Source organism: Erythrolamprus reginae, chromosome 3 (genome assembly GCF_031021105.1).
Source record: "Erythrolamprus reginae isolate rEryReg1 chromosome 3, rEryReg1.hap1, whole genome shotgun sequence".
Taxonomy (NCBI): Eukaryota; Metazoa; Chordata; class Lepidosauria; order Squamata; family Dipsadidae; genus Erythrolamprus; species Erythrolamprus reginae.
The window spans coordinates 252,877,928-252,904,646 of NC_091952.1; the positions used below are offsets into that span (position 1 = coordinate 252,877,928).

Sequence of the window (26,719 nt, forward strand, 5' to 3'; positions counted from 1 at the left end):
CTGAGGAGTCTATTATGGCGCCTAGATGAAGCAAGCGCATAGTTGGCTCTAGATGACTCTTGGCTCGGTTGATAGTGAAACCTGCCCTCTCCAGCGCATCTATTGTCCTGGCCAGGTCGTGCCTGGCTTGCTGAGGGTTCCTGGAGAGAATGATAATGTCGTCTAGGTATACTAGAAGACGTATAGATCGAGCCCTGAGACTCGCTGTCAAAGTGTCCAAGATCTTGGTGAATGTCCTCGGGGCGGAGGACAAGCCGAAGGGCATGGCCCTGTACTGAAAGTGTTGGTTGAGAAGATAAAAGCGGAGAAACTGCCGATGTTGTGGATGAACTGGGATATGGAGGTATGCCTCCTTGAGGTCGATGGAGGTCATCCAGTCCCCTTGCCGGATAGATGCCAGTATGGAGTGCAGGGAATGCATCTTGAAGCGTTGGTACCTTATGTAAAGGTTGAGTTGCTTCAGGTTCAAAATGAGACGGCAGCCGCCGGAAGACTTGGGGACCACAAACACGATGGAGTAGAACCCTAGCCTCTGCTGATGCACTGGTACAGGTTCTATTGCTCCTATGTCTAGGAGGTGTTGGACCTCCTGCAGGATGATGACTCTCTTTTGTGGTTGTCGTAATGAGGTTTCTACAAATCTGTTGGGAGGGTGGTGGAGAAATCTTAGTTGCAGACCCTGGGCTATGGAGTCCAGAACCCAAACGTCTGTGGAGATGGACTCCCAAAAGTCGGTGAAGCACTGCAGGCGCCCACCTATGGGAGTGTCCCGGAAGGAGTCATCTCTGCTTGCGGTAACCTCCCCGGTTACCTCCTCGAAATGGTCTACGGGATTGCTGGAACTGTTGGCCCCTGTTCCCATAACCTCCCCGCTCGGTACGATAGGTGGGATTATAAGTCCCCTGTCCATATGGTCTGGAGGCCGGGGATGAAACCGAGGTGGTGTCTGAACGAAAGGACTGCCGTCGGTAATAAGGAGCTCCCCTCCTGTCCTGGCGCCTCGCAGAACGTGGTAAGACCTTCTTCTTGTCACGGTCCTCAACAAGAACCGAGTCCAGGGATTCCCCGAAAAGCTTGGAGCCCTGATACGGGGCCGCAGCAAGACGCCATTTTGACTTGGCGTCTGCCTGCCACGAGCGGAGCCAAAGCAGGCGTCGTGCTGAGAGGTTTGATGCCAAGGCGCGGGAGGAGAACCTTGCTGCTGCTAAGGTGGCATCCGCGGAGAATTCTGTAGTGGCAATCAATTTATTCACATCTTGGCGCAGCCTGGCGTCCTCCGGGCCTAGTCTGGTTAGCATGTCTTTTAACCAAAGAATAGAGGCCCTGTTAAAGAACGATGCGGCCGATGCCGCTCTGAGAGACCATGCTGTCAATAAATGCATTCTTCTGGTCATATTCTCCGCCTTCCTATCATCCGGCTTTAGCCCATCTGCCATGTCTGATGGTACAAGAACCGAGTCCAGGGATTCCCCGAAAAGCTTGGGTATCCACTGTAGGATACTCGAGCAATTCCTCCACCTCAGGATCGAAAGTATAAAATTTTCTGTCCCAGGCTGACGGTCCTAGGGCTGCAGTTGGCTGTTGCCAGGGCTTCTTGATGTTTTCTGCGAATATAGGAATGGCAGGGAGGTGTTCAGACTCCCTCTGGGGCTCGTTGATGAGCCTAGCTGCTGGCAAGATGCCCACCTCCTGTGCTGCTGGCTTGGCTGAGTTGTCAGGAGTCAAGGTGGCCTTAGCCTTATTCAATAGGACTCTGAAAAGAGATTGCTTGAAAAGGCCTGCCAGTGGAGGTTGCTCAGGTAAGGTGGTCTCATCTCCTGAGAGTTCATCCTCCTGATCCATGGGCATCTCCCCCATGTCCTGCTCATCCTGGAAGGAGTCCTGCACAGATGTGGCTACCTCTGGCACAGTCCAAGGGCTCTGTCTGCTAGGCCTAGGCAGTGGTGAAGGCCTTTGTTGAGCGCCTACTGCAATGCCTTGCGAATATGCAGAGGCAATCATGTCTTGCAAGGATGGAGACATTGTTTGCCAATTGTCTGTGGGTCCTCTAAGGCCCGCTGCAGTAGGAGTAAATGTTGCAGCCTGAGTGGCTTGAGGCCTTGGTTGAATAGCCTGTCTAGTCCACTCTGTCTCCTGCCCCCCTTGTGATGGGGGGGCGCTCATGGGGTGATCTGGTGATAATCCCCCTGTCCCAGAGAGTAGCATGCCCTCTAATGGTGCTTCAGTGACCGAGGGGCTTAGGTGCTGAGTGGGAAACATACTGGAGGGGCTAGGACCCTGCTTGGACTTACTCATTTCCAGTTGGGCCTCTAGGGCCTTGATCTTTTTCTCAGCCTCCTTGAGGGCAGTTGCTGATTGTGATGATTTTCCCTTAGATTTGCTACTGTGAGATTTCTCCTTCCCCTTACTAACTGAGGGGGCAGCCGGTTCACCGGTATTGCTCTGGGGTAACTGCGACATTTCTGAGTTAGTAATTGTTCACAATAATTGCAGTTGGAAATGGCTTCTCAATGTAAACCACGCTGTGAATGATTCAGCTTAGCGTCGCCTACTTAAGGCGTCATAGCTGTCTGGAGCCCTGATTGGTTCAGGAGGGCGTGACCTATGCCCTCGGCTCCTTGTCATGCCCTTCCAAAATGGCTGCCCGGGAGGATAGATTTTGCTATCTCATCCAATATGGCGGCCGTGACGTAGTCTAGGGGGCGAATAATGGCGGGAAAGGACTTACAGTCCTATAATCTGCCCAGTGCTGGTTTAGGAGGTAAGAAGACTCTCCCTGCGGTCTGTACAAAGCGGGCTCTCCTTGCCTGCCGCTTCCCAGCTATTTCGCTCTCCCCCGTTTCCTCGATCTTGCCATAGGGCTGCCTGGTGCTAGCCGCTTGGGCGCCGCGTTCCAAAGCCGCCTCACAGCTGATGGACCCCCCCGCGGCTGTCCGGGGCTTCCCTTGCCGCCGCGCTGCTTCCAAAGCCGCCCTGCGGCCGTTTGGAATCCCCGCGGCAATCTGAGGCTTTTCCCTTCGCCTCGCTGTTAGCCGCCGCTGTTAGAGCCGACTCCCAGCTGATTTAGCTGCTCGTGGCAAATCGGGGGTTTTTGCGGCTCCTCTCTGATGGCCGGAGCCGATCCTGGAGGTTTCTGCTCGCGCTGGGTGTCCAGGAGGGCAATTTGGACCAGGGGGTTATGATCGCGGACGTCAGGGACCCCATACCAGCGGACCCTGTCGGCAAGGCAATACTCCGGGGAGCAGAGGCCTCTCAGGGTTTAACAAGTTGGAGAACTATACCCCAGAGTGCAGAGGCTCTCTTTCCAGGAACTCTTCTTCTTCCTGTAGAAATGGAGAAAAAAGGAAAAAATTTATTAGTGTACAAACTTTATTTACAAGGAGAACAAAACTCATATGTCCCTACTCTATGACTGAGTTTTTAAAACTGGCTAAGAGGGGGCAGTGGTGGGCGGGACATGTTAATTATGCTAATTCTAAACTCAGTTCCTACCAATAAGACTGAAGTACTACCCACGTTGGACTCTCTGAGCAGTGCAGTGGAGAATGAGTTCATGGAGTCTTTCCTGATACGTTTTATGCTTAAGACCTTCCACCATTCTTGTAGCCCGTCTTTGGACCCGTTCAATTTTGTCAATATCTTTTTGTAGGTGAGGTCTCCAGAACTGAAGACAGTATTCCAAATGTGGTCTCACCAGCATTCTATATAGTGGGATCACAATCTCCCTCTTCCTGCTTGTTATACCTCTAGCTATGCAGCCAAGCATCCTACTTGCTTTCCCTACCGCCTGACTGCACTGTTCACCCATTTTGAGACTGTCAGAAATCACTACCCCTAAATCCTTTTCTTTTGAAGTATTTGCCAACACTGAACTGCCAATACAATACTCAGATTGAGGATTCCTTTTCCCCAAGTGCATTATTTTACGATTCGATTGTGTGCTTGTTTTTTATATATTGGGGTTCTTTTGGATTTTTTAACTTAAAACTGTAATTTAGATTGCAAAACATTAGATTTGTTACTATGTTTTGTTTGCCATTGTTGTGAGCCGCCCCAAGTCTACGGAGAGGGGCGGCATATAAATCCAATAAATGTAATCTAATCTAATCTGTTATGTAGATGTCTGGGTGGTTCAGGGTGGGGAATTTGAGGTGGGTGGGGCAGGTTTTGGGGGGATTGTTGTGTGTGTTGGGTATACTGTGTATATACATACAATGACAATAAAGTATTTATTTACTCATCTATTACATGAGTTAAAACACTATGGGTAATCCACAAGTTAGTGACCCTTCCACGTTGCAACGGCACTGAAAAAATGTGAGTTATGGCCCTTCTTTCACATTTACGACCCTCGCAACATTCCTGTGGTGACCAGGTTAAAATTCAGACGATTGGCAACCGACTCATATTTCTGACCGTTGCAAGCGTCCCTGGGGTCATATGATCCATTTTTGCAACCTTCTAACGAGCAAAGTCAATGGTGGAAAGCCAGATTCACTTAACAACCCTGTTGCTAACTTAACAGCTTCGGTGATTCACTTAACAACTGCGGTGAGAAAATTTGTAAAATAGGGCAAGGCTCATTTAACAACTGACTTTGGGCTCAATTGTGGTCGTAAATTGAGGACTCTCTGTAGTCATATAGGCTTATGAAGTGATGATGAAAAATGTAACTGACACCGGATATTTAAAAAGGGGGGAAAGGGCTCTAGGACAGTGTTTCCCAACCTTGGCAACTTGAAGATATTTGGACTTCAACTCCCAGATATCCCCAGCCAGCATTCGCTGGCTAGGGAATTCTGGGAGTTGAAGTCCAGATATCTTCAAGTGGCCAAGGTTGGGAAACACTGCTCTAGGATATACAGCTGTATATTTTCAACTGCCTTCCTTTCGCCTCTCTTCATTTGTGCCTCTTTATTTTACTTTTTAAAGGACGTACACACCGTGTTGTCAAATTGTATGACTGTGCCAGAGGTAAACATGTCTTTAATATGAATAAATATAAGGCTGAGGCGTCTGCCTTCATTACAAACGAAAGTGGCAAATTTAGTTATTGAGGTTGCAAGCGGTACTTTCATCACAAACTGTTTAAATATATGTATATATAACCACATATTACCGTCCCCACTAATTTCCTCTGTCCATCCGGGTAGCATGCAAAAAAGAGAGAGAAAGCAAAAGGAAAAAAGGAGGAGAGGAAGGGACAGAGGGGGGAAAAGGGGGGAGAAATCAGAAAATACAGTATTAAAATCACAAGTAAGCCAAAGAGGATTAAAAAACATATTGTTACAGTCATATACATGCCCAGTTCTAAGGAATTGAGACAAAGCAGTGGTAAATAAGGCATTTATTGGGATCCAATAGTTTATTTCAATACAGCCCATCAAAACATGCAGGCAGCCAAGAACACACTCATTTTAGTACAATTTGGGGAGAAAAACTAAGCCATTGTTTTCTCTCTCTCCATTATAGCCTCTCCCCTCCCTTCCAATGGTATGAATTCGTTGGATAAACCTTAAGCGAGGCATCCTATTCTACGATTTAGATATTCTTTTAAAGGTCAATGAAATAAGGGTTGCCATTAAAGATAGAAGGGACTGATTTAATTTTGAAAGAAATAAAGAAACTAGGCGCTTCAATGAAAATATTTTTTTTCCCATTAGACCCACAAAAAAAATTATCCCTCCCTAATTCACTTTCTGGTAAAGCACAACAATCATAAGCAATTTTCAGTCACAATTCAAAGTGTTGGTTATGACCTATAAAGCCCTTCATGGCATCGGACCAGAATACCTCCGGGACCGCCTTCTGCCGCACGAATCCCAGCGACCGGTTAGGTCCCACAGAGTTGGCCTTCTCCGGGTCCCGTTGACTAAACAATGTTGTTTGGCAGGACGCAGGAGAAGAGCCTTCTCTGTGGCGGCCCCGACCCTCTGGAACCAGCTCCCCCCGGAGATTAGAACTGCCCCCACCCTCCTTGCCTTTCGTAAAGTTCTTAAGACCCATCTCTGCCGCCAGGCATGGGGAAACTGAGACATCTCCCCCAGGCCTATACAGTTTATACACGGTATGTTTGTGTGTATGTTTGCTTTTAATAATGGGGTTTTTAGCGTTTTTTAAATTATTAGATTTGTTCTTACATTGTTCTTGTTATTGTTATGAGCCGCCCCGAGTCTACAGAGAGGGGTGGCATACAAATCTAATTATTATTAATAATAATAATAATAATAATAATAATAATTATTATTATTATTATTATTATTATTATTATTATTATTATTATTATTATTTGGGTACACGTGATTTTTCCCATTTTATTGCTGAGGCTTTTCTGAATTGACCCAAGGTTGCAGTTTAACAAATGATCGTTTATTTTACCTTTAGTTGATTAAGAACATTTATAAGGCCGCCCAACTCATTCACTGTGACTCCGGGTAGCTTACAAAGTTAAACCCCCAGGAGAGAAATCAATGAAAGGTTTTTCCTGTGGCCTAAAGGTGGAGCTTTGGCCTCACAATCAGGAGGTTGTGAGTTCAATCCTGGGTAGAGCAGATGTTGGGTCTCCTGCTTTAGGTAGGGGGTTGGAGCAGATGACCTGCAAGGTCCCTTTCTAATTCCATTAATTTGTTAAGAAATGTCCACCCATTTCTGATGGGCTCTGTATCACACTGGGGTCATCAGGACCCGTCAGCAGAACCACAACTCCAGGGCCTTTCAAAAAAATGTCCAAGTGGGTCACAATCAAATATAGTTAGTCCTCGATTTACAAGAGTTCATTTAGTAAACGTTCGAAGTTACACAGCATTGAAAAAGCAACATGCCATTTTTCACACTTACAATCATTGGAGCATCCCCATGGTCACCTGATTAAAATTTAAACTTTTGGGAAACTGGCTTGTATTTATGATAATTGGCATGCGATTTCCCCTTCTGCGACCTTCTGACAAGTGAAGTCAATAGAGAAACCACATGGGGCTACCTTTGAAAAGTGTTCGGAAACTTCAGATCATGCAGAATGCAGCTGCGAGAGCAGTCATGGGCTTACCTAGGTATGCCCATGTTTCACCATCACTCCGCAGTCTGCATTGGTTGCTAATCAGTTTCCGGTCACAATTCAAAGTGTTGGTTATGACCTGTAAAGCCCTTCATGGCACCGGACCAGATTATCTCAGAGACCGCCTTCTGCTGCACAAATCCCAGCGACCAATTAGGTCCCACAGAGTGGGCCTTCTCCGGGTCCCATCAACTAAACAATGCCGCTTGGCAGGACCCAGGGGAAGAGCCTTCTCTGTGGCGGCCCCGGCCCTCTGGAACCAACTCCCCCCAGAGATTAGAATTGCCCCCACCCTCCTTGCCTTTCGTAAGCTTCTTAAAACCCACCTCTGCCGTCAGGCATGGGGGAACTGAGATACTCTTTCCCCTAGGCCTTTACAATTTTATGGATGGTATGTCTGTATGTATGTTTGGTTTTTATATTAATGGGTTTTTTAAATCGTTTTTAGTATTGGATTATTATTGTATACTGTTTTATTATTGTTGTTAGCCGCCCTGAGTCTCCGGAGAGGGGCGGCATACAAATCCAATAAATAATATTCTTTCCCCCTAGGCCTTACAATTTACGCATGGTATGTTTGTATGTATGTTTGGTTTTATAATAAGGTTTTTTTTAGTTGTTTAGTATTGGATTGTTACATGCTGTTTTTTATCACTGTTGTTAGCCGCCCCGAGTCTCCAGAGAGGGGCGGCATACAAATCCAATCAATCAATCAATAAATAAACCAGGTTTACTTAACAACCGTGGCTTTGGCAAGAAAGATGGGGCAAACCAGGGATGGGATTATACCCGTTTGGACTGGTTCGGGTGATCAGGTGCCCCTTCTGTGCTTTACTGACTTATAATTTCTCAGCTGATTCACGGAAAAGAGCACATTGCCGCGTCTCAGCTGTGTTTTCCCCAGCAGTAAACCAGGAGGTAAGTTTTAGTTAAATTGCGCATGTGTGCAGAAAGCTCACAATAACCGAACCGATTGTTAAAACGTCAGGATCCCGCCACTGGGCAAAGCTCACTTAACACATGCCTCGTTTAGCAACATAAATGTTGAGCTCAGTTATGATTTAAAGTTGAGGACTCTCCGCGCTGTCTTTGGCTCTCTTCCTTGAATTTATTTCATTGGTACAAACCAATGGGGGTGAGTTTTCCAATGGATTCGATCACAGCAACTTTAAGACTTGTGGACTTCAATTCCCAGAATTCCTCAGCCAGCCATGCTAATGTCCACAGATCCTAAGGTTGCCAACAATGGATCCCCCTTATCCAACCTAATGCCTCCACATCCTTTAGATCGGTATACAACAATCAGGTGTTTGATATATTGTATAGCTGCTGCTCTAAGGTGCACCGTTGTTTATCATGCCAGGGGTTCATGCATTGGCCCAAGCAGGCTACTAAGTAAAAAAATTTGGAGTGTTTCCTCCACAGTAATTATTCCACAGGTTTTCAGCACCACCAAAGTTCCACTTTGCACAATTAGAAATATTTCCTAGCACTCGCTGAACAATTGGGGGCAAAAAACCCAAACTGAGCAAAGTGGCCTGCAGATTCAAAACCTTAAGTTTTAAGTTCTTTGCACTTTACAATTTTACTGTAGCCTCAAGGGAACCGAATTAAAGCGTAGCTGTCGAATGAATCAGGCAACCTAAAGAAAGTGCAAGGTTAAAAAATACCCTTAGCTGGTGAGTCATGTGAACACAAGACAAAAGGGAGAAAGTGTCTGGCTCGCTTTACTTTATGTTGACAGTGACTGACGCCTTTACGAAGAAGCAGAAAATAAAAAGGAAGAAAGAACAAACGTTGTCAGGGCACCTGCAAGCAGTGAGCAGAAGCAAGCACAACATTAACAGGGCAGTCCGTTAGCTGTCATTAATATTTCTCTATATTTAACTGTCCTTTCAGGAGTGTAGCTTTGATTTCCGCTTGGCCTTCTGAAAAGCAGGTGAGCCAAGAAGAGCTATTGAAAATGTAAACGCCTGTCATTCTTTTCTAAAGTGCAATCAGATTATAAGACATTTTAATATATCAACTATAACAGCTTACACATTTTATCCAACTCTGGAATTTCCCATGGATGCTTATACTAAACAGGATGAAAACAATTAATGTATCATACGTTTTCATAAAATATTTTATTTATTTAGAGCAGTGGTTCTCAACCTTTCTAGTGCTGCGACCCCTTAATACAGTTCCTCGTGTTGTGGTGACCCCCAACCATAAGTCTAGTGCCAATTCTCCCAACAGAGCTTTAAGCTGATTGGCAGGAAGGTCAGAGGGACACCCCCACTGTAAAAGCCTGATTGGTCAGATTATAAAAATATGTTCCAAGGTGCCAGAATAGAAGCTTTAGTTCCTAACACCATGGGAAATTTGTCTTTTCCCAGGGTCTTAGGCAACCCCTGTGAAACGGTCGTTCGACCCCCCAAAGGGGTCCCGACCCCCAGGTTGAAAACCACTGATTTAGAATATGGCAAATTCATGGGCTTATAGTACTTCAAATGTTAATGTCCAGTCCACCCAGCCATTCAAGGATACGGTGGTCTAGGTTGAAAAAAACCAGACATTGGGCTGGTATGAGCTTCTGATGGACATTCGGACATTGCTGAAAGCCAGCCTCAATATGTCCTGTTAGGCTCAATAATGGATATTTGGATATTTAATAGATTGGGAACTGCCCAGATTTGATTATAAAAGGGAGGGAGGGGAGATGGGAGGGAGGAGAGGATGGAATGGAATGAAAGCAGGAAAGAAAAAAAGAATGGGAGAGGGAGGGAGGGAGGGAGGGAGGGAGGGAGGGAGGGAGGAAGGAAGGAAGGAAGGAAGGAAGGAAGGAAGGAAGGAAGGAAGGAAGGAAGGAAGGAAGGAAGGAAGGTCACTCAAAACTATTTTAACAATATTTTGGGGAAATGATGCCTCGGGATGCTATATTAGGGCTGTCCCAATTCAAGGACTGAACAACTGATATTACTTGGCCATTCACTTCAAAATTATCCCCTCATCCTTCTCTTGAACAAACTTGACCAAACTGATGCTTGATCATACTAACAGAACATGATAATAAACACATTATTTTGATCTAGAGAAATAAGGCAAGAAGCATGAATAGGAAGGGCAGACATGCAGAAAGTACACTGAGAAAACTATACTAACCATCTGAATAGTGACCAATAACATTTGAACAAAAGAATCAGTTAAAAAAAGCTAAACTCTATTCGTGTGGGGGGCAGGATGACATCAGAGTTCACCTATTCTCCATCTGATTGATGAAATGGTCATTATCTGGACCGACAGAAATAACATCATGATAAAGTTTTATCAATATCTTTCATTTGAGCCTGGCTCCATTTATTACTTTGCAAACTACTATGAAATTGCCCTATAAGACTACAATCATGGTCTGCCTAAAAAAATAAATAAACTGATGTCCAAGCTTACACTTAGAACATGCCATAAAACCAATTTTAGCCACCACACTACAAAGAAGATGTTGAGACTCTGGAAAAGGTTCACAGGATGGCAACTAAGTTGATCAAAAGCCTCGAGAATAAAACATATGAAGAACGGCTGCAGGTTTTAGATCTGGCTAGTCTAAAGAAAAAAAGAATTAGGGGTGATGTGCTAGCATTATTCCAGTATTTGAGGGGCTGCCACAGAGAGGAGAAGCACCAGAAAATAAGACAAGAAACAATGGAGGGAAACCATTCAAGGAGAGAAGAAACCTGGAATTAAGGAGAAACATCCTAACAGTGAGAACAATAAACCAGTGGAACAGCTTGCATTCGGAAATCACTGGGGATTTTTAAAAGGAGACTAGATAGTCACTTGTCTGAAATGGTATAAGACAGTGATGGCTACCATTTTCTGGACCAAGTGGCCAAAGTGCACATGTGCGCAAATGCACACCTAAACCTCCAAAATGCAATGTGTGCGCAACCCCACGCATGTGCCTGGCCCTCTGCTTGTGTGCGCTGCCTCCTGCACACCACAAAAGTGCATGCAGCCTCCCACGTGCCCTTGTCCATGTGCATGTGCTGCCCCACCACATGCCAGCCCACAGAAATGCGCAGCAAAGACCCGAAGAGCAGTTGGCCAGCAGGAGGCACGCACGCATGTGCGATGGAGTTGAACTAGGATAACAGCTCGCATGCCCAGAGAGGGCGCTATGTGCCACATCTATGGCACATGTGTCATATGTTTACCATCACAGGTATAGGATCTGTGGCTTGAGCAGGGGCTGGACTAGAAGACCTCAAAGGTCCCTTCCAGGTCTACCCTATTCTTCTATTCTCTTTTTCCTGAATCAAGCCAGAGAAACTAAGAAAAGAGGAAGATGGACAAAAAGACGAAAATAGTTTAGCTTTAGTTTGATTGTTGAATGAATGATATTAATGCTTTTTTTTCTTTTTAATTAGAATTTTTAAAGATTGTTTTTAATGTATTAATTGGATTGCTATTATTCTGGTTTTTCTGTATATGCTATGAGCCGCCCCGAGTCCTCGAAGAAGGGAGGGATACAAATCTAATAAAATAAAAATAAAATAAATAAATAAAAACTGAAAAATTAGACAGAATTAGACAGTTAGACAGATCTGAAGACTGTCACTTCCTTTCTCTCTTTTCACACTGCTTTAACATGATAACACTTTAAGTTGAATAGTGACTCAGTTGTGATCGGCAGCCTAACATTTAATTACAATTCTCAAAAGAGTATCCTGATATGTGTAACATCTAAAACCCTAATTTCGGAAGGATTCTATAGAGTGAATTCTTGTATGCTTCTTGTTTCTAAGTGTTGTTAATGCGAAAGTGAACACAAGGACAAGGGACAAGGACAATCTGAGGTTAGTTGGGGGAAATATCAGAAGCGACGTGAAAGAATATTATTTTAACTGAAAGAGCAGTAGATGCTTGGAACAAACTTCCAGCAGATGTGGTTGGTAAATCCACAGTGACTGAATTTAAACATGCCTGGGATAAACATATATCCATCCTAGGGTAAAATACAGGAAATAGTAGAAGGGCAGACTAGATAGACCATGAGGTCTTTTTCTGCCCTCAATCTTCTATGTTTCTATGATCATTATCATATAGAAAATGAATGAATGTTTTTAAAGTTAGAATTTTAAGAACTTTTTAGTATATTAATTGGATAACTGTACTGTTGTGTTTTGATGTATGTTTTGAGCCACCCGAGTCCATGGAGTCCAATTAATAAATAATAAATAAATAGTCACAGAGGTGTCAAACAAAGTGCAGATTGCCCTCAACTAACAACTATTCATTTAGTGACTGTCTGAAGTTACAACAGCCCTGGAAACAAAAGGACATAAGACCGTTCCTCACGCTTATAACCACTGCAGCATCCCCACGTGATCAAAACTCAGATGCTTGGCAAATGTCATGTACTTGTGACAGATGCAGCATCCGTGTGTGTGTGTGTGTGTGTGTGTGTGTGTGTGTGTGTGTGTTCAGATGACTTTCCCAGATGGATCCCAACAAGCTATGCTAATGGGAGAATCTGGATTGGCTCAATTGTAGTAGTCTGTTTAACAACCGTAGCAACAAAATCATATAATTAGCTGTGACTCACTTAACACCACTCTAGCATAGCAACAGAAATTCTGGTCATAAATCAAGGGCTACCTGTAATTTACTAGTTAGTGATTAATTTAAGATTCTAAGCACTGGTCCAGGATCTTGTAATGTAGGAGGCAATTAGGATGAGCCTGAAGAAGGAGTGAAATGTACCATCAGCCTGGAGTCCTTACACCCTCTTAAGAGATCTAAATCCAGCCTTATCCCCCCCCTCCCGCCCCACCTTGAAATAAGAGACTCGGTGGCGCAGTGCTTAGAGTGCAGTACTGCAAGCTACTTCTGCTGATCTCTGGCTGCCAGCAGTTTGGCAGATCGAATCTCGGTAGGCTCAAGTTTGACTCAGCCTTCCATCCTTCCAAGGTAGGTAAAATGAGGACCCAGATTGTTGGGGGCAATATGCTGACTCTCTATAAATTGCTTACAGAGGGCTGCAAAGCACTGTGAAGCGGTATATAAATCTAATTTGCCTTGACCATTAGTAGTTCAGGTACTTGAGGACAGGTAGGCTGAAGTAAACTTGCAGTAAGTCCACCCTGTTTCCTCACTTCCTGCATCTGAACTGCGCTCTCTGCAGAACTGCAATGTACAACAGCTATTGATTTCTTTCCGCGCTGTTAATTTATTGATGTTAGGCAGCTTCCCACTTCATGAAGATCTAATTTACTATTTATATTGAAACAATCCTAAATCCTGTAACTCAAAGCAACAAGAGAATTGACTAGCAGAAAATGAAGCGTTACGCTCTTATTTCACACTCTTTATAGTTTTCAGTCAACGATCAATAGACCGTCATATCTAGATATACAATGTGTTTATTTCATAACAACATTAAAGGTGGATTCTTGTTACAGCTCTTTCTCCTATAGGGTAGTTCACAGAACTCGATTGCAAAATTCATCCACATGGGGGGGGGGGGGGAGGGAAATCAGCATGCAATACCTGTGCTGGCTTTTAATACCAAATTCACTTAAAGGATTTTCAATAATATTTGCTTGCCATTCATTTCTCGCAAAAGCTCGCTCAGCCTTTTTTCTCTCTCTGAGGGTTCGCTCAGGAAGGGAGTCAAACCCTTTTTTAAATAATAACAATAACAATGATAATGATAATAGTAACAACAACAACAACAACAACAATATATCTTACCTGATACAGAGACAGTATGTGATCGTATTCCTTGCTTCTCGTTGTTGGCCAGCCTGTAACCCAATAGGTAAAACCCGTGAATAAGGTTCTATACGAGTGTTTCTCAACTTTGATAACTTGAAGACCATGAGGACTTCAACTCCCAGAATTCCCCACCCAGTGTGGCTGATTGGAAAATTCTGGGAATTGGAGTCCTCATATCTTCAAGTTGCCACGGTTGAAAAAAACCGTTCCATACAGTTCAAAAGCTTGCAGGAGGATATCTATTCTGTTATCAGATTCACTGTGTCTTCTACAGAACTAAATTTTGCCAATGAAGAAAACGATTCCACTGCCTTAAATTCATCTCGGAACCAAAAGTACAAGAATTCATCTGAAAATCCCATTTTAAATCCCACCAGATGTTCAAAATGACAATGTTAAAAGCTGAATGGACAAAAAGCTTTGTAGTTTTGAATTTCTTCTAATTATCTACTTATCTAACAACAATTTGAATTGCATTCATCACTTATATTAAGGAAGGGGGAAAAACACTGCCTTTAATTTAAGCACATTATCTGGAAGTTTATATTCTGAGCTCAATGTAGAGAATGGCTTAAATCTTTAAACCATTTTAAAAGACGGTTTTACTACTGGAATTAACAATTAAGCAAACATTAGGGTAATTTCATTGTTTAAAAATTCTTGTTTGTAGACATAGGGTGTAACAAGCTAAAACTGCCAGAGTGAGTGGGTTGGGCCAATCCCATTGGGATGAGATGGCTCCTTAGATCAGTGTTTTTCAACCAGTGTGCCGTGGCGCACTAGTGTGCTGTGGAACATGGTCAGGTGTGCCGCAAGAGGGGAGAGAGAAAGAGAGAGAGAAAGAGAAAGAAAGCAATAGCGAGAGAAAGAGAGAGAGAGAGAGAGAAAGAAAGAAAGAGAGAGAGAGAGATAAAGAAAGCAAGAGAGAGAGAAAAAAGTGAGAGAGAAAGCAAGAGAGAGCAGGGGGAGAGAAAGAGAGAAAGAAAGCAAGAGAGAAAGAGAGAAAGAAAGCGAGAGAGAGTGTGTGTGTGTGAGAGAGAAAGAAAGCAAGAAAGAGAGAAAGAAAGAGAGAGAGAGAGAGAAAAGGAGAGGAAGAGAGAGAGAAATGAGAGAAAAAAAGAGAGAAAAAAAGAGAAATGAGAAAATGATTGAGGCAGAGAATGAGAGGAAAGAGAGAGAAACAAAAGAGAGAAGTGACTCTTGATTTAAAGCATATGATAAAAAGCACCCAAAGAATAAGAGAGAAAAAACCCTCAGCCCTCGCCTGTTTTTGGAAATGGTTCAAGAGTGTGTATACAAACACACAAGGGGGGTGGGATAATATGTATAATATATACTGTCTTAGAGTGTTACTTTGGTTGGTGGTGTGCCCCAGGATTTTGTAAATGTAAAAAATGTACTGCAGCTCAAAAAAGGTTGAAAATCACTGCCTTAGATGATTGAATGAAGTCTAATTCTGGTTTCCTAAGCAAAATGAAGATATAATGGATAGGCAATAAAACACATACTGGTAGAACTCGACTACCCATTTTGACATGGCTTTTCTTCAGCTTTGATTTCTCTCTTAAAAAGTAGTGCAATCCAGAACATAATTTACCGTAGATCAGGCATTGCTAATTGCTTGGTTTATTTAACCCTGCTGTTCTGTTCGGGTCTGTGAGACCCGAAATCAAAGTTTGAGACCTTGTAAAAACTTTTCCCTGCATATCTGAAACTTGAAATTTCATGACTTTGCATCATTTCAGGGGTTCTCTCTATGAGAAATTTTTGGGGGGGGGGGGGGTGTCTTTCTTGCTGAAAAAAAATCATCCCTAGAGGTGTGTTCCCGGGTCATTTAATGACTGTTCAAAATTACAATGGTTTTGCAAAAAGTGATTTATGCCTGTTTTTCACACATATGGCCACTGCAGCATCCTCTTGGTCACATGATTAAATTTCAGATGCCGTGTCTAAGGGTCATGTGATCCCCTTTTGAAACTTTCTGACAAGCATAGTCAATGGGGGAAGCCAGATTCACTTAATAGCAATGTTACTAACTTAACAACTTCAGTGATTCACTTAACAACGGTGGCAAGAAAAAATCGTAAAATGGGGCAAAACTCACTTAACAAATATCTCACTTAGCAACATAAATTTTGAGCTCAATTGTGGGTCCTATGTCCAGGACTACTTGTATGCACATATAATTACCTAAAACAATGGAGAATATAAAAATTATACCATATCCATTTGGAATAATACTGCAACCATTCTTATATTTCTATTTTTACCTTTTTTACTATTATCTCCTTTATAGGATTAGTTCTCTTGGGTTCTGAAGGAAGCCATGCTACCACAATCTTTTTATCAATAGAAACTCAGCTCTGTATGAAAAGTCTTCATTCTCGCACTGAACTATGTATAGATCTTCCTTAAGGTCAACATTTGCAATTGGTAACATTTGGAGACTTCAGAGTAGGAATCAGAATAATAACGTAGCCAGGTTAATGTTTTAAACTTCCAACAAAAAACATTCAAACTTACTTTGGTATGGATGGTAAAGCTCGTTCACCTTCTAAATAAAGAGGAAAAACAGGTTTATTGCAACATATCAATAAATACATACACACACAAGTATTTTGCTTAAGAGTAGAACACACTATCATTAGCTAATTGTATTTCATACCTCCTTACAACACTATGGTTTTGTGATATTTTACACGAAACCTCTTATGAAGAATGATACATTAAGAATAAATGCAAATAAAAGCATGTACGGAATAATACAATAAGCAATATCACCACTGGATTATATTTGATTAGAGATTAAAATGTGTAGGGCTATATTAGAAGGGAAGATTATACTGTAAGTATTATGAGAATAATGGTTATAATTATGGTGCATATAAAAGTGTGTGTATTGAAAAGAGATCTGATACTGACTGCACACTTATGTTGCAGAAATGGAAATGTTATATATAACAAAGGAAAATGTATAATAAAAACATTTTTCTTTTAAAAAGAATGGTATATTAAGCACTATTACGGCTTAAAACTTAAAACGAGTAAAATGTGTTATATTTTTAGATAATTAAAACTATAGAGGAAGTATTGGGTTTTCTAAAGAACCTAAATTTATGCTGTCTATAAACAGACTATTTCTTTTTCACATTGCCATGCTATTTTTCAAAAGACATGTACAACCAATACATCGGAAGAAAGGGAAGTTCAAATAAAATATTGAAAAAAAACCTAGTAACCAGCATTCAGTGCAAATTGTGCCTCCTTTAGTTACAGCACCTCTTTGGTCTCAGGGGAAACCAAAATAAATGTTCAGAAATGACAAAACATGTATGAGCTGGGAAGACATCCAAATTAGCATATTCTACTGCATGTTGTGGTTAGCTCCGGCCCTGCTCCTGCCCCAAGGACTGTGGATGTGGGGGAGACATCCACATGCTGCAGGCCTGTTTTGCCCCCAGTGGAATCTGATGATGAAGGCTCCTCTGACCAAGAAGACATGAGTGACAGGGGGGAGGAGAGTGGGGCAGACAGCTCAGAAGGAGATCAATTCTCTAGCTCCTCCTTGGATTCAGAACAAGAGTTAATGATACAGCCACGCATGCGGAGAGCGATGCATAGACAGCAACAACTGAGAGATTATTATCAAAGAAAATGAGGCCACCTGTGGTTGGGTGGGGCTGTGGTCATTAGTGAGGCTGCTATAAATAGCAGCCTGTGGGTTTGGCCATTGTGGAGGATTATCTGATCATTGTGTTTCGTGATTGCTTTACTGACTTTGACCTTTTGTGTGCTGCTCCCCCCCCCCCCCCCCGCTTTGAAACTAAACCAGGGCAAAGTGTGTTTCACTTTGTGAAAGAAGAAGGACTGTGAATTGCCTCACAGCTGCAAGCTAAGTATCACAGAACTGATAAGGGACTTGTACAAATTACCAGTTTGTTTGGAGACCAGTGCTCTTGGCTATACCAAAAGAGAGCTTGGTTTAAGTGAATTTTCATTATAAAGAACATTGTTTTGAATTTTCAAACGTGTGTGTGTCTGAAATTTGTACCTGTGAATTTTTGGGAGGAGTGTACCAGAGAGCCTGACAGAACACTGCATACTCTTTATTTATTTTTATTTATTTAATTGGACTTGTATGCCACCCCTCTCTGTGGACTCGTGGCAATTCACAACTTATACCAAAATACATAACAATAGTTTGTCCAATTAATATACTAAAATAATTATTAGATTTCTAATCTAAAACATTCATTTACATTCATACAGTAATTATGCTAGTCTAATGTCCCCAGGCCTGACAGCAAAGATGTGTTTTTAGACTCTTTTGGAAGGCAAGAAGGGTGGGGGCAGTGCGAATCTCCAGGGGGAGCTGATTCCAGAGGGCCGGGCCCCCCACAGAGAAGGCTCTTCCTCTAGGTCCCGCCAGCCGACATTGTTTGGTCGATGGCACCCTAAGGAGACCAACTCTGTGGGACCTCACCGGTCGCTGGGATTCGTGCGGCAGAAGTTGATCTCGGAGATAGTGCTCTAGCCAACTACTCCTCGCAAGGAGACAGCAAGGCATGTGGTCTGGGAAAGATAAAGGACTAGTCATCTTTTTGCTTCTTCTTATCATTGGATTTACAAAAGCGATTTGTTAAAAGCTTTGGAGAATATTGTGGAAGGCACAAAGAAAAAAAATGAAAAGAAATCAAGTTCTAGCATATTATTTGAAGGGACTAAAATGAAGATTGATAAAAGTCAAAGGAATATAAACCTGGTTTGTTTGAAGGAGGTGAAAATAGATATGTTATTCTCTCTGGCTACCTTTAATGGACTTTAATGGCTGATCTGGATTAAAAATGGCAAGGCTTTATAGATAAGAGATGGGATATGAAAAAAAAGTAACTACTGAAAATAGCTATTTTAGTTTTTGTCTTTATATAGTCTCTTGCAGAAATTGTATGTATTTTTATCTAGTTATATTGTAAGAGGAGAGCTGTGTTAGTCAACAATCAGGACTCTGGTCACACTTTTTTTCAGTCTATCAAATTTTATTTTAAAAAACCCATAAGCTTATGTTATGCATCCGAGGAAGCAAGCTGTACTCCAGGAAACCATATACCTTTCATAATAACATTTGAAAATCTGAAAACACATTACCGGAATCCTTCTGACTTTCATCTACGTGTATGTCTGATCAGTTACATACAGAGAGATGCTGCCACTTATTTCTTTATAAGACACCCATTATAGGACACCCCAGCAAACAGCCATGATAAAAACACTTAACAAAAACGTTTCCTCTTACCTTTCTGAGGTCGGATGATAAAAGACTGTGTCGCCCCTGTGACCAGTCGGCAATAGCCATCTATCAGGTCAGCCATGTTCTCTGCAATGGTTAAGGATGGTGCCGTCACTGTCAGAGGCTACAAGAGAGAAAGGGGGGGGAGAGAGAAATAGCACACTGAACAAAGGGGCCTTATTGCAGACACAAACATTTAGCACAGCTGCTGAACTATTACATCAGAGAAGAGCTTGCAAATGAGAAGCAGGAAAGAGGGGGGGAAAAGACTTGGATGGCTGGGAAAAAAGGGGGGTGGGCAGTTCTTACGCCTTAAAATCCTCCATCAGAAGGAACTCCCAAAGAACGCATAAAGTGTGTAAAAAGTGTGGCCATCAAGATTGGTACCAATTCTAACATAATCATTAGTAGATCCTTGGAACAAACTTCAAGCAGACGTGGTAGATAAATCCACAGTAACTGAATTTAAACATGCCTGGGATAAATATATATCCATCCTAAGATAAAATACAGAAAATAGTATAAGGGCAGACTAGATGGACCAGGAGGTCTTTTTCTGCCGTCAGAGTTCTATGTTTCTATGTTTCTATGTTCAGGGAACAGGAGAACCGTTCCAGGTATACGAGAGGAGAGAGCTTCTATATGCGTGGATGCATCCACAGATTCCACACATTTCAAAATTAATCTTAATGTATCCAAACAAGTTACCAATTCTACTTTTTTTCTTCCAGTTTTCAAAGATCATTCCATGGTGGTTGACAATCAAAATTTAAAAGCAGCATTAAAAACAAAAATCAAACAAATGGAAGTAACAAATTTCTGGACATAAACTGTTTCAACTTCTACCCTCAAAACGTCGCTACAGAGCCCTGCACACCAAGACAACTAGACAAAGAACAGTTTTTTCCTGAACGCCATCACTCTGCTAAACAAATAATTCCCTTAACATTGTCAAACTATTTACTGTCTGCGTTACTATTACCACTAGTTTTTTCTCATCATTCCTATCACCCATTTCCTCCCACTTATGACTGTATGACTGTAACTTGTTGCGTGTATCCATAAGATTTTTATTAATATTGATAGTTTTTTCATTGCTTATTTGAACCCTATGACAATCATTAAGTGTTGTACCTCGTGATTCTTGACAAATGCATATTTTCTTTTATATACACTGAGAGCATATACACCAAAGACAAAATCTTTGTGTGTCCAATCACACTTGGCCAATAAAGAATTCTACAATGCCTTCTAGGACAGTTCATTTTTCAGCAGCTCCCAAGGGTCAGAAATCCCATCTTAACATATCCAGAGATGGGGCTGCCCCATCATATGGAGGCTGCAATTCAAATGCACTGCCTGCCCTGCCACACAGACCTAGAACAGCGGGGTGGGAAACTATGACCCTTTTATGACTTGTGGACTTCAACTCCCAGAATTCCTGAGCCAGTTATGGTTGGCTCAGGATTCTGGGAGTTGAAGTCCACAAGTCATAAAGGGGTCATGATTCCTCACCTTTAGCCTTGAAAAATGTGAAAGATGTTAACAGTTGATATTATTATTATTATTATTATTATTATTATTATTATTATTATTATTAATTAATTAAATTTGTATGCCGCCCCTCTCCGTATGTAAGATATGAGATATGAAATTAACTAAAGTAGGCATAAAAGTTAAAAGTAAAGATTGTACTAATTTTCTTAAAATATTTTAAGATCCCATTCTCCAGGAAATGTAAAACCTTATCAGGATATTACCATATAGCATCTTTCATAGTTAAAGACCAGAAATATTTTTGTCTCTGGATAAAGAAGTATCTGATAAGATTATTCTCTTATATAAGAAGTTAATTTATTTATATCCTGTTCTTTTATAAATATGAAATGGGGACAGTTACACCTACCTTTACTCACAAAACATGCAGAAGGAATTTGTTTGCTCTTCTCCTGCCCGCCCAGAAGAAACATCAACCGACTCACCTCTGGTGCTCCGGAAATTTTCATCTGTATCATTCCTTTTCTGTCCTTGTCTTCATTAATTGAATACTGAATGGTCTGTACTTGATGGAAATCGGCCAAGTGGGTAGGCTGGAGAAAAATAGAAGCAAAATATAAGGAGGAAGAATCAGTGTAGATGCAAATGCTATCAGATACAAAATACAGGATGCGCAAATAATTCTATTTTTCTGGGCATTCTGGTACTTTACTACCTTCCATGGTTATTCATGCCCTATGTCCATCTTACGTCCTACTGAAGGGGCAAAAGAAACAATTAATAAATGGCAATAATTTGCTTGATCAGAATGTTGTTTAGTGATAGTAATATTGGCCAAGATCACATGAAAATTTACTGTAAACCTACATGGGAATATAAATAATGCATTTTGGGGGTTGATCAGCTTCCAATACATAAAGTACTTTAATGGTAAATGCAAAGCCTTCCCCTGTCCAGTCGTGTCCGACTCTAACGGGTGGGATTTTCCGTTTCTTGGCTGAGGGAGCCAGCATTGTCCTAAGACATTTTCCATGGTCATGTGATGAACATGGTTATATGCCAGAGGCACACAATGTTGTACCTTCCCACTGAAAGTGGTACCTATTTATTTTCAGGCTTCGATCTGCATGGTACCTATTTCTCTAACTGCATTTTGATGGACATGTGGGTGCTGGAGTAAGGACTTTCTTTTGGGTGAGGAAAAGCCTGGAAACTTTCAGATTCGGGTTTTCCCAGATGTGCCAATATGACACCTCTAATGAAATGGAACTTTGAGGAACTTCAAGCCTGGGAAGTCTTCCTCCTTTGGGGGTGTTTCTTGGAACACTGACGCTTCCTTGGAACACTGGACCGGTTCCCACACAAAGCTAATGGCAAGTGTGAACGTTTGCTTAGATATGAAGTCATCATATATCCCAGGGTAGGACTTACATTGGAGCCTTTGTCTGTAAGGTAGCTGATTCCTTCTTCTGGACCGATGGCCAATTCCACTGAAATAATCCAGCTGGACTTTTATGGAAAAGAAGCAGTGAACATTTGAAAACAAAATGCTTGAACACTGAATAAAGATTTTTAATTATCACTCAATGAAACAAATTGATACTAGACTAATAAATTATACTACAAACACAGGATAAACATTAATAGACTAGACTTATGTTAGCCTTTCACAAGAGAATGAAGACCTGATTTCCCATACATTTGGGCCAGAAGCTATGATGATGATGATGTGTTTTTCAGACACTAGGATTCTTGCTTCACCCTTGGGAAAAATGGGTTATATGTTGTGGTTTGTATTTTAATCTTGTAACCCACCCAGATCCATTATTGTAATATGGGCAGCAACATAAGCAATTTAAATAAAATAAATATTCCTGAGCTATAACCCCCAACATCTTGAGGAGCTACCCCATTTTAAAAGCAGAGGGCACAAGCGGTTCAATGGTCATTACAACCCATTTGCCACACTTGGGCTTCACCATAGCACATTTTTTCAAAATTAAATCATTTCCCCAATCTAATCCCTCTAATAGGGAGAAGAAATGCAACAGGTGAGACATAGTTACCTATTTTCCAGTACTATTGCTGTAGCTAGCCTTTAAATTACATTTAAACTCACTATGACCATTTTAAAATAATTCCACATCTCCATAAACTTGCAATTATTTCACCTAGTTAGCAGTTCCTAAACTCCTGATTTGTCATAAATGTAAAAGAATTAAACTTAAATTTAAAAATAAATAGTACATACATCATCTGTAGGTAAAGAAAATTTAATAGCATCTTAAACAAAGATCCAGCCCATCTCTCTTCTGTCTAGACCAGGGATAGGCAAAGTTAGCTCTTCTATGACATGTGGATTTCAACTCCCAGAATTCCTGAGCTAGCATGATTGGCTCAGGAATTCTGGGAGTTGATGTCCACAAGTCATAGAAGAGCCATCTTTGCCTACCCCTGGTCTAGACCAAAGGCCCCCAAACTTGGCAAATTTACAACTTGTAGACTTCAATTTCCAGAATTCTCCAGCCAGCTTAAAGTTGCCAAGTTTGGGAACCTCTGGTCTAGGATAAGCTAACAATAAAGGCCTAAACTCAACATTAACAATTAGAATTATTCTAGACCATGTCCTAGTAGTTGAAAGCAACATACTTACTCCAAGGGCACACTTGAAGCATTCCTTATCGAATCGGTATACTGGTGAAAGTATTTCAAAGAATTTCAAAATACTTTCTTCTCTATTGAGGTTGGCAAATTGTCGAAACGTTTGCTGTATCATTTTTCGAAGATTTTTGGCCTTCATAATGAAATAATCAGGTGTTAGTATGCACTACATCCAAGCCACATAGCACCAACATTGTTCCTCCTAGCCTAGGAACTAATCGAAAGCACCAGATACAATACCACATATCTTTAGTTCCTTTTTTGAGATTTTAATTTCATTAGAAAAAGAACCTCTCATTTTTTGAAATGAGATATGTATACATGGATCAAAATACATATTTGGAATAGCCAAAAATAGAATGATAAAAACTCAGGGTCCAATAATTTCTAATGTATGAGAAGAATGCAACATCACCTTTACTGAATCCAGTAAACTCTTTGGAAAAAATCTTCTCAAACCAACATCTTTCCTGAAATAAGCAAAGCAAAAATAAGTGATACATGAAAAATGCGCATTTTAATCATGCAAAATAATAATACACTATACAGTATTTTAGAAGAATTGTGTTAGAATATAAATACAGATATCAATATTCAATCAATTTTTTAAGCATTCATATTCCCGCTAAACTTTTGAGTGTGCCCTGTCTTCCCAGTTCATCTCTCAAATTTTTAATCAGCCCTTCCCTTAACTAACCAACTAACCTTCGGCAGCTACTGTCCCCCTCTTCTTCTTCCTCCTCCTCCCACCCAAATTCGGAACTTTTATTTCTTTCCTAGTGGGTTCGCATGCATTATTTGCTTTTACATTGATTCCTATGGGGAAAATTGCTTCTACTTACAAACTTTTCTACTTAAGAACAAGGTCACGGAACGAATTAAGTTCTTAAGTAGAGGTACCACTGTAGAATGATTTCCTGTTCATCACAAAAGCTCTGACAATGAACCCCTTTAAATTCTGGGGGGCCTTGTGATGGTATCAATTCATTAAAGCCAATGAAAAGAAAGCCACTCCCACGTCCTTTGTGTGGGACTGGATGCAAAGCTCCTCAAGACCTTGGGTGGAGTGTGGTTAGAACTGTATTCTACAGCCTATGCCGATGACTCTTTGAGCCCACGCTGGGCAGGCTGTCCTGCTAACCGCATTCTAGATTAGGGCAGGATGAGAGACACCAAAGCCGTAGACCAGTGATGGCGAACCTTTTTCCCCTCAGGTGCCAAAGGAGCATCTGCACATGGTATCGCACATGCTCAAGTGCCCACACCCATAATTCAATGCCTGGAGAGGGCGAAAACCACTTCCCCCATGTCTCCAGAGCCCCACTGGAAGCCGGAAATGGCTTGTTTCCCAATTTCTGATGGGCTTGTGTTTCGTTGTCCCCAGGCTCCAAAGGCTTCCCTGGAGCCAGGGGAGGGTAAAAACGCCCTCCCCCATTGGCTCTCTGGAAGCCAAAAACGCCCTCCTAGAGCTCTGTGTGAGCCAAAAATCAGCTGGCTTGCACACACATGCACGTTGGAGCTGAGCTAGGGCAACAGCTCCTGTGCCAGCAGATATGGCTCCGCGTGCCACCTGTGGCACCCGTGCCATAGGTTCGCCATCACTGCCATAGACTAAATTTCCAAGAGCTAATCAACACTTGGCATAATTTAGTCCCATGACTGATTAATCACAGACTGAGATACCATTTTGTAAAAAGGTCTTCTAACCAGCTGATCCCAAAACTATTAACAGAATGCAGATGACAACACCCACCCACCCACCCAAAAAAGGATGATTCTGTGTATCACCAGAGTCAGTCTATGAATCACCCCATTTGTCTTGTTCAGTCCAGAATCAATGAGCTCTTATTTCCTCAGTAATAAGTTCAGACGTCAAAAATTTGCTAGATTTTTGCAAATTTTCACCTTCATTAGAACAATAATGGCAACCTTTGCATTCTTACTTCCAAGAACAACAATTGTGTTCCTTCCAATGGAAAGAATTTCTGACAAAAATGCAACCACATACTTACTCTAAGACTTCGTAGTTTGACTTCTTATCCAATGCGTTGCCTCTCATTTCGCAGTATGATCTCCTGAAATGATATTTTTTAAAAAAGACAAACTGTCTTGATTTCAAATCTGATGCGAAAGATACTTCAGCTTTTGGCTTTCATCTGTTATTTCCGAAAGCTGACTTGAGTGATTATATAATCATTAAAGGCGGGGTAAAAATTAATTTATTTGCTTCCTTACCTAGGAAATTCCAAACTAAATCATAGATGAGTGGGAACACTCAGAAACACGCCTAATAAGAGTCCTATGTTGTTAGACTAAACATACAGGAATTTTTTTTAATTTAATTTTATTATTTATTTATTTTATTATTTGTTTGTTTATTTAGCCAAGTATGTATTAGTAGTATACAAAGATATAACAATGTTTATCTACATGATACTAGTAAGAGAGAAACATTAGGACAGGGGATGGTTAGTGCACTTAAGCAAATCAATAATTATAAACTTTTTAAAACTTTATGCAGATTTCTAAAAGTCAAACTGAAAATGTATTTCATACCCCAGTGACTGAAGATTTTTTTAAAAAAAAATAACATCTAAAATTATAACCGTAATACATATAGATATATAAAACCCAGAATAAATGCAGTTTCTGTCTTGTGATGTCAGATTATGGATATCACTCTAAGATATTTGAAGTGATGGGTAATAAGTGATGTGATGGACCTGTCAGACAGAAATCTAAAAGGACATAGAGATGCAGATGTCACTTAATTGATATATTTTAGGGGATATGAAATATTCATTACGGAAAAGACGTGAAAATGGTGGCCCGATCCTCTTAAAGTTGCAATACTTAATAATGCTGAGTTCTGTTACAGTAAATCTCATTTGCAATTGATATTTCCCACTAAACTATTTCTGACTTTTGTTCCTGGAGCTTATTTTTTCCAATTCTTTCATTCTACTGCTCCTCTGACCATGTAGCCAAGCTCTGTTCTAGCTCTGGCAGAGAAGATCCTTCTAAAGTGCTCCAGAACTTCTGGGACTTTAACTCCAAACTGCAATGCCGTCTCTCCTTCCTATCCTATTTTTTCTGTTGCTTGATTTATTCCTAACCTTACTGCACAAGACAGATGAAAAATTAACCCAATGGTGTAAACTGCAAAATAATAATGAAAATACGCCTTAAGGGTTCTAAAATTTGCTCTCATACTATATGTGAACATACAAACATTGACTTATTTTTTATGCTTTTGTTTATTTAGATTTGAAAGTTGAGAATATGTTACCTAAATCCTTAAATTCTAATCACTAAAGAGTAATGTATGTTTTAAAACTGGTAAAAAATGTTAAAAGCTCCTGCTCTCTAGAGCCCTGAAGCTGAACTTTCCTCCAACCAAACCAGGAAGTGAGATGTGTAAGATCCTTTACACAAAATTGTTTTCCTATTAAGCTGTAGCC

The 26,719-nt window shown here is 41.2% G+C and overlaps 1 protein-coding gene across 10 annotated transcripts in view; it reads right to left on the minus strand.

Annotated features, from left to right (window-relative positions):
* Positions 1-26,719, minus strand: part of PTK2 (protein tyrosine kinase 2) — a 300,863-nt gene that overhangs the window by 126,740 nt on the left and 147,404 nt on the right. For 7 of the 10 annotated variants that reach the window (XM_070748364.1, XM_070748360.1, XM_070748365.1 and 4 more), the window contains 8 exons: positions 25,271-25,333; positions 23,674-23,728; positions 23,251-23,391; positions 22,029-22,106; positions 21,083-21,190; positions 19,107-19,224; positions 16,337-16,367; positions 13,790-13,842 (listed from right to left, as the gene is read on the minus strand). In XM_070748364.1, the coding sequence (XP_070604465.1) occupies positions 13,790-13,842; positions 16,337-16,367; positions 19,107-19,224; positions 21,083-21,190; positions 22,029-22,106; positions 23,251-23,391; positions 23,674-23,728; positions 25,271-25,333 (647 nt within the window). Of the gene's footprint in view, positions 1-5,119; positions 5,138-13,789; positions 13,843-16,336; positions 16,368-19,106; positions 19,225-21,082; positions 21,191-22,028; positions 22,107-23,250; positions 23,392-23,673; positions 23,729-25,270; positions 25,334-26,719 lie in introns of all 10 variants that reach the window. The other 3 variants (XM_070748363.1, XM_070748359.1, XM_070748356.1) reach the window with 1 other exon arrangement.